The sequence below is a fragment of the Schistocerca nitens genome, chromosome 2 (assembly GCF_023898315.1).
Source record: "Schistocerca nitens isolate TAMUIC-IGC-003100 chromosome 2, iqSchNite1.1, whole genome shotgun sequence".
Lineage (NCBI taxonomy): Eukaryota > Metazoa > Arthropoda > Insecta > Orthoptera > Acrididae > Schistocerca > Schistocerca nitens.
In genome coordinates this window covers 222,132,094-222,151,951 of record NC_064615.1, presented here as the reverse complement: position 1 = coordinate 222,151,951, position 19,858 = coordinate 222,132,094, and the positions used below count along the sequence as shown (strand labels likewise).

General features: G+C 42.9%; 1 protein-coding gene across 2 annotated transcripts in view; it reads left to right on the top strand.

Annotated features, from left to right (window-relative positions):
- The window catches only part of LOC126235943 (cytochrome P450 6k1-like), a 170,449-nt gene that overhangs the window by 59,169 nt on the left and 91,422 nt on the right, over window positions 1-19,858 (top strand). For both annotated transcript variants that reach the window (XM_049944913.1, XM_049944912.1), the window contains exon 4: window positions 3,333-3,554. In XM_049944913.1, coding sequence (XP_049800870.1) covers window positions 3,333-3,554 — 222 coding nt within the window. The remainder of the gene's footprint in view (window positions 1-3,332; window positions 3,555-19,858) is intronic.

Here is a 19,858-nt window from a genome sequence, read left to right as displayed (position 1 = left end):
TAACAAGAAGAAGTTTGCGGCATAAACAAAAGTTGCTAGGCGTCTTTCTACATATGGAAGATGATGTCTATTAAAATTTCGCGGCAGTTCCACAAGAGTGACGCTGAGCATTTGGTACCTTTGATATCGGACGTGGTGAGCTTATGTTAGTCAAGAAAGCCTTTAAGGTGACAAAGGTGCCATTATCAACACCCCACACAGTTTGAACGAGGTCATATAACAGGGCTACGAGAAGCTGGATCATGTGACATTTACATAGGTGGTATGTACTATGCAAAGATGAAATTTTAAGTTCATTCCAGAGTCAGATTTTGAAGAGTACTCGTATTGTTTCACGTACAGTCTGACATTGCGGAAAATTGATGTGTAAATGCTCAGCAGTAGTTGCGTGTATCTTATTATCAGCACAGCAGTCAGATACGGGAGAATAAGAGACAATTAGTTTCTTCAAAAAGGTTCTCGTTATCGATAATGGTTAGTAATGTCTCGCACTCGCTTGCTATGTGTTCCGCTATATTTTTATGAGTTCCACAGAAACAGTTTTTAACCTCTGGCGAACAACCTGGTCTAGGTTAGTGTTTCTCCCTAGTGCAGTTAAGAGAAATTCAATAGGACACAATTAGAATAGCGTTCAATTTCCGTCTTACCTTGCGTCATGTCCTCGATCGACAGACTCTTATTACGACAATAGTTCGTCCACACATAGAACGAGCCCCTCCATATAGCTCTAAGCAGCTGAAGCAGCAGATCAGTATGGAAGAGGATTTTATAAGATGCAGGAAAGGGTAAGGAGATGCAGATAAGGAGGTAAAATGCATGGTGTCTAAGGATTTGAATCGAGTGACAGAAAAGAGTGATAGAATATTTTAGGGAATGGAAATACAATAAATTTTGGAATATAAGAGATGCTTCAGAAGAATACTCATTTGTAGAGAATCAAACTCAGCTAGTTATTAGTTGTAGTTGCTGGAGGCCTTGTATGTTTTGTGTTGGATGGGTAATACGTAGGGGTTCAACGTTCCTTTGTAACTGAGAATTTTTCGGAAAAATTGCGGGCTCTTGAGACACGTCTGCACTGAGACAGTAGACACGTCATGTCGTGATATTAATTGCGACAAGCGAATGGTCATTCGAAGAATGAATCAAATAAGGTTCACTTAGTAAATTGAAAAAACATAGCTCTATAGCATAACAAAAGCAAGTATTCGCCAGTTTTAAGCTATGGCATACTAGGTGGTTGCATTAATACAGATGATCATCAGAAGAAAATTTGAAACAGGATAAGAAACGCTTGGTGCTGATTTATGTTCTAAGACTACGTTGTAGGAGGGAGAGACTGAATTCGAAGACCCTCATGGGCAACGAAGAAAATCTTATAAGCGAATCTGATTAAGTGGCAGGGATTCTGGAGATCATATATAGATGGTTACAATGTTTACTAAGAACCAGCAGATTATTTTTAGGATGCTTTCGATAATAGTGCTATTACGCCAGTTTCTGTACGTCAACTGAAGCTGTGATTGTTCCGATTCTGTTACATTATTTAGATACTGGATCTCATAAAATGTATTGGAGAAGAGGTATGCATATAATAAGTATGGGGATTATAGAATAATAGATAACAGGGTTATCAAGAATCTGTAAAGTGGCGGAGAGACGGGATGCAAAGCGACTAACTTTGCTAAGATAATTGTACAAGAGACTGTTCGGATGGAGTGTGTATAAGGGTATAGAAGTTTTTTCTTTGTTATTGATTTCATCCCTCCATACGAGGTCTGTTAAAACAAAGTATCGGGTCTTTGGCTGGGATAAAACTAGCTTACCTGGAGCATTGTTTCCTTGATGTTCACTTCTCCCAGCAGTGCCACCAGTCTTGGGTGCTTGCTGAAAAAGCCTCTTTCGGAATGGAGTTTAACTCGGCCGTCGTTGCTGCCATAATGACTTTTCTTATCTGAAATAGCATTCCTTTCAATGGCCTTTTCGGTTTGGGGAACAGCCAGAAGTCATAGGGGGCAGGGGGCCATATCGGGAGAGTAAGGAGCGTTTTAAATCACAGGAATCTGGTTTTTCGACAAAAAAAGGCCGAATCAAATGCGAGGAATGTGCTGGAGCATTGTCGTGGTGGAGTTGCCCATTTCTTGTTGATCACAAGTCCAGTCTCTTGCGTCGCACAGCATCACGTAGGCGAAGGTGGTGATTGTTTGACCCTGTGGTGCGTCCATTTGGTGTACCACACCGCGGGAGTCAAAGAAAGCAGACAGAATCACTTTGACGTTGCTGCGCACTTGGCGGGTCTTCTTTGGTCTTGGTGATGAGGATTGCTTCCACTGTGACGTCTGGGATTTTGTTTCCGGGTGGTAGCCGTACCAGTGATTATGGTGTTCACGAAGTTTAGGTCACTGTTTGTGGAGACCAGCAACACGAAGTTGCCTTTGCTTCACCGTCAGCAGCTTGGGCACGAATTTCGCTGACACACACTTCATGGCCAAATCTCCGGTCACAGTGGAATGTGCCGAAAAAGTGCTGTTGCCCAGTTTTTGCACAATTTCCCGACAGTCATATGACGGTCCCACATCACCATAGCGTCCAATTTGGCAAATACTTCGTCATTTTGGCATGCTGATGGCCGACAACAGCGTGGCTCTCTCTCCACCGATGTGCAGCCGGTTGTACCACTCCATAATCTGTGTGATTCCCACAGCTCCATCATCGAAAGCCGTTTGAATCTTCAGAATGGTTTCCACCTGGCTGTCGCCCAGTTTCTGGTAAAATTTGACGCAGTAGCGCTGCTTCAGTTATTCCGTCATTTCCTTTGCAATGAATAACCGACACGAGTACTTCACACTACCATAGTCATAGGCGGGAAAAATTCAAGCTTGCTCACGCGCGATCGATTCAAATCCATCAGATGCTCGTAAAAAAAAAAAATAAATAAATAAATAAATAAAAAAAACTTTTGACCTACGGCTGCTCTTCAGTCAGAAGACAAATAAATAAACGAAGATTTTACGGTAGGATGACTAACACATCTTCTTGAAAATAAGTGATGATTTCCTATGGGAGCGTTTCTGTTAAGAAGAAACACTGATGGACTGGTGTGCATGCAGTTATGGTGTAGACAAAGATGCTGCTTCTGGAAAATTCGTAAGTGGCACAAGGGAAGGAAAGGAGGGTGGAATGTAAGCATATGATGGGCAGTACATATTGATGGATAGCTCCGTATGGGAAACAATGCTGAGCTGGGAAATGTAGTCAACAAGTGTTAAGATCTGATATTTGCATGGGAGCTGCTGTGAATGTTGATAAGTGCTGGTTTTTCTTTACTGTTTCAGAAATCACCGACAGCTTACTGGCAGCGCAGGTGCTGATTGCGTTTGCACTTGCCTTCGACATGATGTCATGGGCTATGTGCTTCTGCTTGCACGAGCTATCCCTCAAACCAGACCTGCAGACACGAGCCCGCATGGAGATTGATGCTGCCCTGCGGAGGCACTGCGGAGAGATTAGCTACGAAGCTCTGCAAGAGATGGCCTACCTGGACATGGTGGTGGCAGGTAGGATATATTCTCTCCTGCTTATTTATTCACAAAGAAGCCACGGTCTTTGTTGAAAGACGTGGTTACAAATCACTGTACTGTGTACAACTAGTGTATTAACGTATACAAGGCATGGTATTAAAATGTTAATTATCCCCTTCAAAAGTCCCTTAGCTCTCTCCCAAATTTGCAGCTCTGTCAGGAAGTTTATATCATCGAACATGCATGACTCCACATCTACACATTCGTCATATCCTCTCCTAGCACAGTTTCAACTGGCTCTAACATCTCAATCTTACTCAACACAGTGAGGTGACAAAGTCATCGGATAGCGATATGCGCAAGTCAGTGTTACCAAGTACACAGGTTTAAAGCGGCAGTGCTTGTCGGTGTCATTCGTACTCAGGTGAAAAGATTTCCGACGTCATTATTGGCGGACGAAGGGAATTAACGGACTTTGAAAGCGGAATGATAGTTGGAGCTAGACGCAAGCGACATTCCATTTCGGAATCGTTAGGGGATTCATTATTCCGAGATCCACAGTGTAAAGACTGCCAATAATACCAAATTTCAGGCATTACCTCTCACCACGGACAACGCAGTGACCGAGAAAAGCGCCGTTTGAGTAGAGTTTTCAGTGCAACCATACAAGCAACACTGCGTGAAATAACAGCAGAAATCAGTGTGGGACATAACGACGAAATTTAGCGTTAATAAGTTATGATAGCAGACGCGAGTGCCTTTGCTAATAGGACGACATCGCCTGCAGCGCCTCTCCTGGGCTCGTGAGCCTATAGGTTGGACGCTAGACTATTGGAAAACCGTGGCCTGGTCAGGAGTGTCCCGATTTCAGTTGGTAAGAGCTGATGGTAGGGTTAGAATGTGGCGTAGGTCCCACGAAGCCATGGACTCACGTTGTCAACAAGGCAGTGTTCAAATTGTTGGTGGCTACATAAAGGTGTGGGCTGTACTTACGTGGTATGGACTAAATAGGGTATGTGTGTGGGCTTCTTAGCGAAACATTTGCAGCGTAGTCGAAACGACAGGCACGCCAGCTCCGGTAAATCATGAGTCATGATGACCTTTTTCTTTACCTGCAACAGACCGCTGCTCATTGACTTTCTGGAACACGGAGCCACAATTAAAACACAAAGTAACGTGCACACTTTGCCAAATTTGAAGCGCGCTATCAAGTTCAAAGGTCCAGGAATATTTAAGGACAGCATCATTCTCTTGCAGGATGATGACCACCCACATGTTGCCAAGGTTGTTTCGAATTTCGACCATAGGGTCTCGATCTCACTCATTTTTGGAGTCCTGAAAAAAGACTTTCGTGGCCGTTTGCTCCTGATGAAGACGTGCACGCCTAGGTACAATCATGGTTCCGTAGACAACCACAAATATCTTTTCATGAAGGAAATGACGGTCCCTTCTCACAGTGGGTTAAGTGTATTAACAGTTATGACGACTACATTTGAAATAGAAAACAATCTGCCTACTTATTCCAATCTGTCTAGTTTTCATTTTACTGCCCCCTTATACATCTACGACTTCTTTCCGCATGCCAGAGACCATTCTCCGTGGGATACAAGGAACACGAGTAAAGTAACGCAATAGGTTTCCGAACAGCAAATCAAGAAATGTGCATGACATGGGGATAGAGCAGAACTTTATGGTGTGGTTTATCTTCTATGCTCAGCAAATTACACAAACTAGCTGTGGATATCTGATTCGATGTTTGTCTTGTCTTCAGAATGTAGTTTGTCATGCTGATTTCAGACCTGAAAACTACTTTACGCTAATATGATAGATTTTGTAGCTATTGACAAAATTTTATTTTTTCGTGGAAGACTAACCGTCAAGAACTTTGGCATTGCTCATGCTTATTTTTCATGCAACACCTTAAATTATTCATCAGAAACACCTACGAAACCATCGTCTATACAAGACTTTGCGTGTATCGAAATATTTTCAAGTTTAATTTCAATCAACTGTTGTCGCACTACCCTCTAGGGTAAAACTGCCCACTTAATAGGAAGGGGATCCAGCCGTTACTGGCAGTTTTGTTTCGTGTGTGACCGTTTAACAGACAAATCCCCTCGGTGGAGTAAGGAGAGGGCACCATGGTTCATGTGCATGCAACTTGCGTGAGTGGATAACAAAGGCGAAGAACAAACCCGTACAATTTGGAGTTTCTCTGGTATTACGTGAGTCAAGACACAACAGAACGAATTTATTTGTATATGACAAACGTTATCGGATTCTCCTACAAAACTGTTGCAGCTATAAAGTATCAAGAAATTTCCTCATTTTCTAATGCAGTTCCTCAAGATTCCGTCGTTTGTCAAATACCAGCAACTTTTGAAGAACTCACGGAATATGAATAAATGTAAGCGGACTGAGTACTAACCTGACGAAGCTTTATGTCTGAACTTGATGTGAAACCCAGGTCTCGTCACCAGTAACAACGTAGTTCAAAAACTCCCTGCCATCCTTGTCGTACCGAGTGAGGAATCTCAGTCCTGTTGCCAACTATTTTTTATGTTCATCTGCCAAAAGTCGAGGCACCGATCTGGTACACACTGCTTATTACCGAAATCACCATTAACGATTTAATAAAGAACTGATAGTGACATATAAGGAACGCATAAGCCTAATCCGTCGATAACGAAACCTCTATTCTGTTGAATTTTTGCTGGACCCTTAACATAAGTTCGTCACGTACAAGTGAAGGTCTGATCATTCTTCTGCCATTAAAGATGACACACCGTTATCGAACCGAAGCTTCGAGCATCACAGTCTTCGGGGGCCTGTCTGTAAATTTCGATAGGGAAGACTCCTGTCGGGCTCAGAAATGGTATTGATGAGTCTGTTAATTTTGTCACATGTTTTAAAATCGCACAGATAAACAGTAAACTGTTGTTCCTTCTCGCTGTTGCAATCAATATTGGAGCCAACGGTTAGCCCACAGGCCGTTATCTGTAGCTCGCCTCACTAGCCGAGCGCACACGCGCGGATTTCTGCTACGGGCAACGTGCATAAAGTTCACGAGTTTACCTGTGGATTTCAGGTGACGGCAAGTGTTAGTTGCAATTGGTATAGTGAAGTGGTAGAGCAACGACCACGTCCAGAAACCTGTACAATTGTACTGTGAAATACCTTATTTGAGAAAATTTAGACCTGAGCATTACACGAACAAGAATGTAAAAAATGGGGAGGACAAAGCGATGATTAAAATATTTCTAGACGTTATTCCAACTGTGGACCGAAGTGTAATAAACTCTAAGTTACAAAATATGAAGTAAAGATTTAGAAGTGCCCGTGGTTGCTTTATAATTCCTGAAGGTATTTCAGATCTGTCTCTAAAACTACGCTAAAAGAAACAACAATGCCAAAAAGGGAATTCTTCAAAGACGTGCAAGCAGATGCCATTTCCTGATGTGAGCAAAAATTAGACATAAAATATCGTAAGTAAAATCTATAATTTTTGTGAAGAACTGTTTTTGCATTTGTAAGGCAAACCAAATTGTAAATATCTTCCATTACAGACCATTGGATCAAGTTTTATTTCAGTAAAACGAAAAGTGTTTAGTTACAAAAGTAAGCATTTTCTTCTGGTTGCAAAGACGAATTTAAGACACCTTCAATAATTCAGAAAAGAACTCGGAAAGATGCAAGTCTCTTGAAAGTAGCGAAGAAAGACGGGTGAGATGAATTGTAAAACCCAATACTATGGTGAGCGCCACTAAAACGTTGCTTGTTATGTAGATTATTTTGCAAGCATTACGAATTACTGCCCTGTTCGTAGCATACCGAACCGTCACGATCCTCACAGGAATGTCCACGACTCTGGAGAGATTCATTTTGTGTTCTCGGTGTCTTTCGCTGTGGCATGCTTCAATAAGATCTTCTCGAAACTTCCTGACAGATTAAAACTGTGTGCCGGGCCGAGACTCAAACTCGGGACCTTTGCCTTTCGCGGCCAAGTGTTCTACCAACTGAGCTACCCAAGCACGAATCACGACCCGTCCTCACAGCTTCAGTTCTGCCAGTACCTCGTCCTACCTTCCAAACTTCACAGAAGCTCTTTAAGATCTTCTCGATTTACACGCCACATCATTTCGAATAAAGCACTTGAGCATTCGATAGCTGTCTCCGCCATAGTCATCAGGAACTGAAATCACTGACTGCCGGGGCTGGTTTTTTTTTTTTTTTACTTTATTGTTATTTTAAAACCTGTACAAATCAGGTAGGCTGGCAGCGGCACACTACGCCGCTCTTCAGCCATAGCGTTTACAATAGTATAAGAACGGAGAATGATAATAAACAAAGTGACGGGTAAAAGAGAGAGGTCACAGAGACACAAAAAACACGGAGTCGTTCACACGTGACGATAACAACACTGAAAACACGTTGGCACGGCGCACAGAACACTGATGAATCCGACGGCACAAGTGAACGTAGTAGTGGGACGGCGGACACCAAAAACACTAAACGACGTCACACACACGAGACACAGAAGGCGATGATCTCCGGCGCGCGAATGTTCACTATGCGTGTGCGAGTCCGGGGACCTGCCAAGAGAGGAGGAGGAGGAAGGGTAGTGGGAGAGCGAGAGGGGAGAGCAGAGATGCCATGGGCAGGGGAGATAGGGGGGAGGGAGGAAGGGGGAGAGGAAGCCCGGGGGAAGAGGGGGGAGGGAGGGGACGGGGAAAAGGAAAAAGAAGGGAAGAGAAGAGAAGGGAGGGAGGGTGCCGAAAGGAAAGGACACCGGAAGTGGGGGGCGGGGCAGGGTCAAAGTTGATAGGAGGGGTAGATGAAGGGGACGAGGACATCATCAGGGAGAGGGAGCTGGCGGAAGCCACCTTGGGAGTGCCGGGGCTGGCACGATGTTCTGCTTATATACTTGCAATGGCAGCATTTGGTACCTTACATAGAGGGACAGAGTGGCGCATGCGCGGAACGTAAGCTGGACAGATCCTAATAGCTCCATCTAGCCGCGGAACCAGGGCGAGATATAAGGGCCCTGCAACGAACTCGTGACACCACACTAGTCGGCTTGTCCGCCACACTTCGCGAACGCTCGGATCCATGCAGGGCTCGCGGGAAATCAATATTTAATTGGAAAGATATCCTCTATAAGTCTTAATCCTGTCATGTGCTATCGAGGACTTGCATGCATTTAAACAGGCAGTCAATAACTATTAAACTCGTCTGAGACAGCTGTAGACAGCTGCTGCCACTCCCAAGACCTGTAGTATCACGTGCTGTGACGTACGCACCACGGCCTGTCTTTCTCGTGGGCCTCATCGCGGGCTGGTCGGGGTGACCGAGCGGTTCTAGGCGCCACAGTCCGGAACCGCGCGACCGCTACGGTCGCAAGTTCGAATCCTGCCTCGGGCATGGATGTGTGTGATGTCCTTAGGTTAGTTAGGTTTAAGTAGTTCTAAGTTCTAGGGGACTGATGACCTCAGATGTTAAGTCCCATAGTGCTCAGAGCCATTTGAACCATTTGAAGCTCATCGCGGGACCGAGTAACGTATCATGGCGCGAGCGGTCGGCGCTACGTTTGAAACTGCCGCTCCCGCGCCCCTACAAGCGTAAAGCCTACGTCTTTGCTTTCGCTCAATATTCAAATCTGCCCCCATGCCTTCTTAAGTGCGTGCACCTGGTCTCTTGATACAACTGATGTTTTTTTTCTAATTTCGACCGGTTCTTTGAAGACAGAATCCCAGTACGGTGGTATTTGACCCAAAACTTTTTTTTTCTAATTGTATTTTATGCCCGTTTTTTAGACGATGTTCAGCCACGGCCGATTTCTCAAGTTCCCCTTGTTCGATATGTCGTGAACGCTTTGCTCAATTGCCGGCCGCGGTGGTCTCGCGGTTCTAGGCGCGCAGTCCGGAACCGTGCGACTGCTACGGTCGCAGGTTCGAATCCTGCCTCGGGCATGGATGTTTGTGATGTCCTTAGGTTAGTTAGGTTTAAGTAGTTCTAAGTTCTAGGGGACGGATGACCTCAGATGTTAAGTCCCATAGTGCTCAGAGCCATTTGAACGATTTTTGAGCTTTGCTCAATGCTCGGCAACAGTGCGAATGGTTTGACGTGCTTAAGTATTACCACATTCGTGGGGGACACCACACATGCCAGGAACTCGAAGAACCTCGTTGTCTTTAACGGGGCATAACATATCTCTTACCTTGGAGGCGGGCCAGAACACTGGTATCAGTCCATGTCTCTTCAGCACGATTCCTATCTTGCTAGTAGTTGCTCCACAGACGAAAGGAATGCTGCACTTGGCTTGGTCTCTTCCGCCAAATCAGGTGGCCTCTTTCGTCGGCGGCACTCGAAAGCTTTACCAATTTTTCTCTTGCTGTAACCATTTGCTCTTAACACTCGTTTCAATTGCTGAAATTCATACTCTAGATGGTCGACATCAGTGTGCGTAGATTCCTGTTCACTGAATAACAAAGTCAGCCTCCGGCTTTCCGTTCAACTAAAACATTCAACAACGCAAGCTTCCCATCCCTCTCCAACTCGACAGTAATTTTAATGCGGAGATGGACACCGTTCATGTGGTCGAAGAACCACCTCAGTGCGTTTTCACCAAAGAGGCCATATCAAGTGGGTGTCGAGGGCTTCGTTACCGTGCCATAGGAAGCAAAATGGTTGCAACCTCACAGAGTTCAGAGCTTGCTCTTCGGAGTACTCTATGAAAATGTTCACGTTGGACGGGAACAGAGGTGATCAGATGGCTGTGCCATCCGTCATCTTGTAATATTCATCGCGGTACAGAAAGTGTCGTTCAGGCATGGCGGAACATCTTGATGATCTCAGGTGGAAACTGTTGGACCAAAAGTTCCAGCGTGTCTTATCCGGCACTCCCGTAAAAGTGACACAACGTCCAGACTATAATCATTATTTCATTTTGGCATATGTATTTTCCTGAGGGTCTCAACACATGACAAAGTTAACAACGTGATATTTGCAATGCCCCACTATAGGTGGCAATAGCCCTAGCAGATGGTTTGCCAGTCTGTAGGTGAGTGAACTGATTGCACTAGCTATAGGCCTCAGAGGAACATTTTTCTTGTATATCTTCGACAATCCGTAACGCCTTGGAGGTCTGGCAGCACAAGCCACAGATTTCTCCGTCATTTCCTGTGGCATACCGGAGTCCTTTATTAACTTCCTTGTCTTTCTGACGATAGTGTGTATTGGATGACGACTAATCTCCCGAAATGTATCATCTGCTGATAAATGCAGCTCCTTCAGATGGTATTCTTCGGTACTTTGAACTAATGTCGCATTTCTTTTATCAGCTGGCAAGACAGTCATTCCCACGTAAGAAGCGTAAGCCATTCGTTTCTCCCAACTAATACGGGATTTAGATGGTTTACCTATCCATCCCCCCTTCTTGCAGCGGTGTACCGTAGGTCTCTAGAAGGGCGTAGCGTTCCAAAAGATTGGAAAAGGGCACAGGTCATCCCCGTTTTCAAGAAGGGACGTCGAACAGATACGCAGAACTATAGACCTATATCTCTAACGTCGATCAGTTGTACAATTTTGGAACGCGTAAAACGCTCGAGTATAATGACTTTTCTGGAGACTAGAAATCTACTCTGTAGGAATCAGCATGGGTTTCGAAAAAGACGATCGTGTGATACCCAGCTTGCGCTATTCGTCCGCGAGACTCATAGGACCGTAGACACGGGTTCCCAGGTAGATGCCGTGTTTCTTGACTTCCGCAAGGCGTTCGATACAGTTCCCCACAGTCGTTTAAGAGCATATGGACTATCAGACTAATTGTGTGATTGGATTGAAGAGTTCCTAGATAACAGAACGCAGCATGTCATTCTCAATGGAGAGAAGTCTTCCGAAGTGAGAGTGATTTCAGGTGTGCCGCAGGGGAGTGTCGTAGGACCGTTGCTATTCACAATATACGGAAATGACCTTGTGGATAACATCGGAAGTTCACTGAGGCTTTTTGCGGATGATGCTGTAGTATATCGAGAGGTTGTAACAATGGAAAATTGTACTGAAATGCAGGAGGATCTGCAACGAATTGACGCATGGTGCAGGGAATGGCAGTTGAATCTCAGTGTACAGTAGACAAGTGTAATGTGCTGCGAATACATAGAAAGAAAGAACCTTTATCATTTAGCTACAATATAGCAGGTCAGCAACTGGAATCAGTTAATTCCATAAACTATCTGGGAGTAGGTATTAGGAGTGTTTTAAAATGGAATGACCATATAAAAAAGCAGATGCCAGACTGAGATTCATTGGAAGAATCCTAAGGAAATGCAGTCCGAAAACAAAAGAAGCAGGTTACAGTACGCTTGTTCGCCCACTGCTTGGATACTGCTCACCGGTTTGGCATCCGTACCAGATAGGGCTGATAGAAGAGATAGTGAAGATCCAACGGAGAGCGGCGCGCTTCGTTACAGGATCGTTTAGTAATCGCGAAAGCGTTAGGGAGATGATAGAGAAACTCCAGTGGAAGACTCTGCAAGAGAGACGCTCAGTAGCTCGGCACGGGCTTTTGTTGAAGTTTCGAGAACGTACCTTCACCGAGGAGTCAAGCAGTATATTGCTCCCTCCTACGTATATCTCGCGAAGAGACCATGAGGATGAAATCAGAGAGATTAGAGCCCACCCAGAGGCATACCGACAATCTTTCTTTCCACGAAAAATACGAAACTGGAATAGAAGGGAGAACCGATATAGGTACTCAAAGTAAACTCCGCCACACACCATCGGGTGGCTTGCAGAGAATGGATGTAGATGTAGATACGGCTAGTAGTTATTCTGACGTCCTCAGCAGCGTCATGCGGCAGATGGCTGATGCACTGCTCTATTCCACTAACAATATTCAGTATTGGAAAACATCGCGGTACTGGAGAAAAATTAAGGCCTTTACTCAGTGCAGCAACAGGGGCGTCATCCAGTTCTTGGTTGGAAAGATCAACAACAGTTTTGTGACTGTTAGTGGGCTCCAGGTCAGCACGTCCGCAAGGTAAGCTGTGAGACTTGGAACATTGCTTGGATGTCGTCTTGAACAAGCTCGCACGCTGTTGCGCTGTCGTGGCTACGTCTACCCACTCCCAACAGAATGTGGACAAGGCTGATGCCAGAAGTAGATACCAATCACAAAGGTTTTTGGCATTAACATCAAGTTCATACTTCATCTGCCATATTCGTTGTCTCACTGTGGCGTGACTAGTCTTCAAAACCGCAACATTTCAAATAGGTGATCGATTACAGCGAAGCGAGTAAATTACCTCTTCCGTATCTTTTCTAACAGTCGCGAATTATGTCCTCACCGTAGTGGAATGGGGTATGCCCTCTGGGTCTTTCGCTCTGTCATGCTTCAATAAAACGTCTCGGTTTACAAGCCGCGTCATTACGAACTTCCGGTAGCTCTCGCCAACAGCGTCATCACGAACTGAAATCACTGACAGACGGGGCTGGCATGGTTTTCTGCTTATATAGAGCTAATGGCAGTATCTGGAAACTACCAAAGGTGGCGCTTGCGCGGGAGTCAAATTGGGCAGCTCCTAGAGGCTAGAACCCGCTGCGGAACCAAGTGACGTCACATGGTGCGAGCGGTCGGTGCCACGTTTGAAACTACCGTACCCGCCTCCTCACGAGCGTCAACCCTACGTCTTTGCTTTCTTTTAAAATTGTTGCTTCTATTCCAATTTAGGTCGCTTCTTTGATAACAGAATTAAAGTATGATGGTGTTTGACTCAAAACTCCGTTTTTTCATATTTTATGCCCCCTTTCTATGAAGTGTTAACCACGGCTTACTTCTCAAGTTACCCTTGTTTGATATGTCGTGAATGCTTTGCACAACGCTCGGTAACTGCGCGAATGGTTCCATCTACATATATGGTACTACATACACATAGGATACCATACACGCCAGGAACTCGAAAACCCCTGTTGTATCGAAAGGGATGTAACGTATCTCTTATTTTGCAGGAGCGCCGGAACTCTGGTCTCAGTATATGTCTCTTGGGTACGCGTCCTATATTCCTGTACTCTACAGAACGGAAGAAATATAGCTGGCTTGGTCTCTTCCACCAATTCTGAAGGCATCTTTCGTCTGTGGCACTTGAAACCTTTAGCTCTTCCCCCATGCCTCACGGAAACGTATTTTCTGTACTGCAACGAGCGGCCGAGGTGGCCGAGCGGTTCTAGGCTCTACAGTCTGGAACCGCGCTACCGCTACGGTCGCAGGTTCGAATCCTGCCTCGGGCATGGATGTGTGTGATGTCCTTAGGTTAGTAACGTTTAAGGGGCTCCGGAAAGGCTCAAAATCATGAAAAGTTCAATTTTTACTTTTTTGCGTTTTCTGAATCTGCAGACTATTACCTTTTAATAGATATATAATTTATTCAATTCCGAAGACTACAACTATTTTTAAATTTTTTTTGAAATGTGTTCTACATGGGCGTGACCCACTGTGGCGCTGTTAAACTGCTGTCAAATGGTGTTATTATTAACGTCCGTGTTCATCAGGTACATTTTAGTGATGTGAGATAAAGTATGTGTTGTGGCTAACCTGTGATGGTTCAATATATATCGCTGGTGTCGATTGTTTCATGTTTATTTACTCTGTCGTTATCTCGAAAATATTCGTAATTAATTCTGTTTCTTGAGTCTCTGTTTTGTTGAAGTATAATAATGAGTAAAAGTAAAGTTATTAGAAATCCTCTGAAGGCTTTTAAGAAAAGGAGAAATGTTGGAAAGCCAAAGGTATGTGTTATTACTGTAAACAATAAAGACGATGAAAATCCCCAACATAGCTTGTGTCCCAAAGAAGAAGACAGTTGGTGTAAATATAACAAAGGATTGCTAACTGGTGAAGTGTACACTCATGAGCATAGTCTGCCTCATGCAATAATGGAGGTGATAAAACCTATTTTCAGAAACTTAGCAATACCTCAACTGTTGAAAAAGTGTATTCACGGAAAAACTCAAAACCCCAATGAAAGTGTAAATAGTGTTATATGGTCGAGAATCCCCAAGACTGTATTTGTTGGAATAGAAACACTTCACTTTGGTGTGTATGATGCTGTTGCGACTTTCAATGATGGCAACATTGTAAGGTGCAAGGTATTTAGAAATATGGGAATGAAGATAGGTTCTAACATGGTACGAGCGATGCTTGCTTTAGACAAGGAACGCCTCCGGGCTGCAGACAGGGCTGTAAAGAGTCTAGAAATACAAGCAAGAGTAAACAGGAGGAGGAACAAGAGGAAGCTGGAGGAGGAGTTTGCAGAGGATGAAGATAATCCATCCTATGGATGGAATGCACTAAAAAGTTAATCCAATCTTTGTCGCTCGATTCCCAAAACTTTTATTTTCTCATACTAATTACATGTTTTCTAAGGATCTTCCAAACATATTTGTTTCAAACTTTCAGTAAATGTTACAAAGTACCTTCTGCATTACTTAACACAGCCTTTTTCCAAAAAACTGTATATTTTTGAATATATAAATAAAAAATTGCAAAAAAATGTTGTGAATTTTCATTACAATTCAAAAAAAATCATCTTTAATAACTGAACTAAAATTTTGTAAAATCCCTATGTTACGTTGTAGCCCATATTCCAATAAATAATCTGTAAAAAGTTCAACTTCCTACCTCAAATACTTTGTGAGGAAAGATGTAATTTATAAGCGTTATTTTAACATTGCAAGTATAGGGCGTTCCGGAGCCCCTTAAGCAGTTCTAAGTTCTAGGGGACTGATGACCTCAGAAGTTATGTCCCATAGTGTTCAGAGCCATTTCTTGTACTGCAGCGAGATGACAGTTGGCATAGCCATGGGATCCCCATTGTCTCCGGCCGTCGCAAACTTTTTGACGGAGCACTCTGAGGAGAAAACTCAGAGCTCTGCACGGTTGCGGCCATCTTCCTTCCTGCGGTACGTTGACGATAACTCCTTGATATGGCCTCGTGGTGAGAATGCACTGCAGCAGTTCCTCGACCACATGAACGATATCCATCACCTCATTCAATTTACTGTTGTGTTGGATGGGAAGCTTCCGTTCTTGGATGTTTTAGTTGTCATTCAGTGCACAAGCAGCCTACGCCAACAGTCTTCACCGCCCTGTACACAAGGAAGCGGTACCGAACAAGTTAGTACAAAGGGCAACGATTGTTTTTGACGACAGACATCTAGAGTCCTAATTCCAGCGTTTGAAGCGCCTGTTCAGAGAAAATGGTTACAACAAGAGAAAAATTGCTATAGCTCTCAAGTGCCACCGCCGAAAGACGCCTTTTGAATTGGCGGAAGAGGCCAAGCCACCTGCATTTCTTCCATTCTGTCGAGCAACTACTAGCAAGATAGGACTCGTGCTCAAGAGACATATACCGAGACCATTGTTCTGGCCCGTCACTAAGATAAGAGATATGTTACGTCCCGTTAAAGACAGCAGGAGTCATCGAGTGTATGGTGTCTCCTGTGAATGTGGTAGCGTTTACAAAGGTCAACTCATTGGCACTGTTGCCGAGCATTGTGGAAAGCATTCAGAACATATCAGACAAAGGGAACTTGAGAAATCAGCCGTGGCTGAACATTGACTAGAAAACAGGCATAAAATACAATTTGAAAAAAAAAAAAAAACGAGTTTTGACTGAAACACCTTAATACTGGGCTTCTGTAATCAAAGAAGCGGCCCAAATTATAATACGCGGCAACATTTTAACAGAGAACATTGGTACACTTGTAGGGCACATGGGCGGGCTTTGGACGGGAGAGAAAGCAAATACGGAGCTCTGACACTTGCAGGGACACGGGAGCTGCAGTTTCAAACGTGGACCCGGTCGCTAGTGCCATGTGACGTCATTCGGTCCCGCGGGGCTGCCCAAGTTGCCTTCTTCTCACGCCTTACTCCATCCGTATCTGGAAAGTTTCAAATCCTGCCACTGTATTTATATAAGCTAGGGTGTCAATTAGACCCATTTTTCTACAGAGTATTCTCTTAAAAAAAAAATAAGAATAAGATGTCCCACCGTTCCGAAAGTTTGTTGGGGACGCTCAAATGTCGCGATTCCTTTTATTCCGTTTGGTGTAAGTATTTTACTCCATCAGATGTTTGATTTCCAATTAACTGTGCGCAGGGAAGCGCCACTTTTACGAATGGATACCAAATTTTATTTACTGTTCTGGATACTACGTTCTACAATTAATTAAAGCTATGATGACTTTCAGCACTTAACTTCCTCTTTAACTCGAAAGGAATCAGAAAGAACAATACAGCAAGCAAAAAATTACTTAACAACAAGGATTGTCCCCTTCTAGTCCGTCTTTTCGGTCCAGAGACACTTTGCACCACAGCTACTTGCTTGCGTCGACACTCTCTTAATGTAATGTCGCCCGCATCTCGTGGTCGTGCGGTAGCGTTCTCGCTTTCCACGCCCGGGTTCCCGGGTTCGATTCCCGGCGGGGTCAGGGATTTTCTCTGCCTCGTGATGGCTGGGTGTTGTGTGCTGTCCTTAGGTTAGTTAGGTTTAAGTAGTTCTAAGTTCTAGGTGACTGATGGCCATAGATGTTAAGTCCCATAGTGCTCAGAGCCATTTGAACCATTTGAATCACTCTGTTAATGTTTTGCACTGTTGTAATACCAATTCACGTTGTATTTTCGATTGTTTGTTGTTAGCAGTCGTTATGGTATATACGTGCCAATTTTAAATCCCCGCAATCACTATCGTTTCATCATACCAAAACGAAAGGGCAGTTTTAACAGTAATATAGAAAATGAGTATCTTCATTACACTGGCAGTGGAGAAATTGTAGAATACACGGGGTGAAATCAAATGTGGACATGGTGGAAGTTCTGTCATTTTGAATCATTTTAAGATGAGAAAGCATCACATGGCTGTCCAAACGAAAACTGCATATAAAAGTGTGAGTGATTACTACGTAAATTTAAAGTCAGGAACTGAAATAAATAGGCAGTTGGCGGAACAAGAAGCGTAGTTTTCCTACTACAGTGCAATGCATAACCATAGCTTTAAGTCAATGGATTTATTACAGCACTTGTACCAAAAGTTTACTGTCCTTATTTCACACGTGGACACACAAAATGTAATGCAATCATTTTAAATCTTATTGCACCATATGCAGCTCAGCAGGTTTTAAATGAACTAAAAAGTGCTCTATTCACATCTGTAATGATTGATACATCGCATCATATGGATGTGAAGTTAATTTATCTCATTGAAAGGTATTTTCACCCTAAAACTGGAATCATGGTGAAAGAGTTCGACTTGGTTAATTTGTCTGGAGAAACTCCAGATCTACTTAGAATTATGTGCTGGAAATTTTAAAGAAATGTAAACTTGAGGGAAAAGTCGTTGCAGTTTTGAAGACAAGACTAACACTAATTTTGGTGGTAAAGAAAGGAAAGTACAAAACAATATATTCTGTAAACTGCAACAGAAGACAGTGAATAAAATTGTAGATGTTCACTGCCCAGCACATGTAGTCCACATTTTTTTTTACAAACTGGCACAAACTGCTTACCCATCGACTGTCAATTAATTGTGGACAAAATCTACCAGCATTTCCACATATACACAGAAAGGGTTGAATCTCTCAGTCACTCTCTAAGTTTACTGAAAATGAGTACAAAACTGTACTCGGGCAAAAGGCAAGAATGTTCTGGATGCTACCAGCATTAGAAAGGATTATAACGATATTTCCTGTTTTAAAATACAATTTCATTTGCCTTGACAGATGCTTGCTATCCTTAACCCCTCTTCGAAAACTCTCTGTCTATTGTTTTTCTCGTTAGCCACCTAAAACCTTTCTCCACAACAGTTAAATGTATTGAGACACAAGAATTCACAATAGTAAAGGCGTATCAAGAAGTAAATTGTTGAGAAAGTTACAGTGTATAAAGTCTAAAAAATTTCTCTCATCCTTTGTTCAGAAGCAGCTAAGAAAGATGGAAGGAGAGGGTGAAATTACTGTTAAAGAATTTCAGGATTCTACTGACATCTTCTATGACTCTTGCATTGAGTATATTAACGAAAGCTTTTTATGATTTCTCTCACCTTCTAAAGTGTTTGATCGGGTGATCATTCTAAAGGAGCGGCTACAGAGGAAGGATATTGACGACTGTTGTGCTTTTTTAGAACTATTGTACCAAATTTTTCTGCTGACGAAGACTAACTCTTCGATGAACTTTCGCACGTACAGAACTTAATAAAAGGTGTAGGAGGAAACAATGAAACTGTTAGTGCAGTGTGGTGTATAAAGTTTGCCTATTTCAATAGCAAGATCATTAACATGAAAAACGTGATTCATTTGGTGGAGTTTGTCTTGGTAATTCCTGGGTCATATGGTGCTGTGGTACGTGTGTTTTCCTGAGTGAACTCTTTGTGGTCACATGAAGATAAAAAAAATAAAAAAGACAGAATGAAAGATTAAACAGTGAAGGCCTTGTTCATTGTCAAGACACTTTAGTGGTGTATAATGTGCTAACTCTCATGAAACAATATCAAAAGAAAATGCACTTGTTGATAAATGTGAAAAGTACGGTAACAATGCGGCAGAATAATCGTAAAAAGTTATTTGGATCATCTATGTGCACAATGTAAAGACAAACTGTGTCCATTAAGGGGCTCCGGAACGCCCTATACTTGCAATGTTAAAATAACGCTTATAAATTACATCTTTCCTCACAAAGTATTTGAGGTAGGAAGTTGAACTTTTTACAGATTATTTATTGGAATATGGGCTACAACTTAACACAGGGATTTTACAAAATTTTAGTTCAGTTATTAAAGATGATTTTTTTTCAATTGTAATGAAAATTCACAACATTTTTTTGCAATTTTTTATTTATATATTCAAAAATATACAGATTTTTGGAAAAAGGCTGTGTTAAATTATGCAGAAGGTACTGTGTAACATTTACTGAAAGTTTGAAACAAATATGTTTGGAAGATCCTTAGAAAACATGTAATTAGTATGAGAAAATAAAAGTTTTGGGAATCGAGCGACAAAGATTGGATTAACTTTTTAGTGCATTCCAGGTCCATAGGATGGATTATCTTCATCCTCTGCAAACTCCTCCTCCAGCTTCCTCTTGTTCCTCTTCCTGTTTACTCTTGCTTGTATTTCTAGACTCTTTACAGCCCTGTCTGCAGCCCGAAGGTGTTCCTTGTCTAAAGCTAGCATCACTCGTACCATGTTAGAACCTATCTTCATTCCCATATTTCTAAATACCTTACAATTTTGCCATCATTGAAAGTCGCAACAGCATCATACACACCAAAGTGAAGTGTTTCTATTCCAAC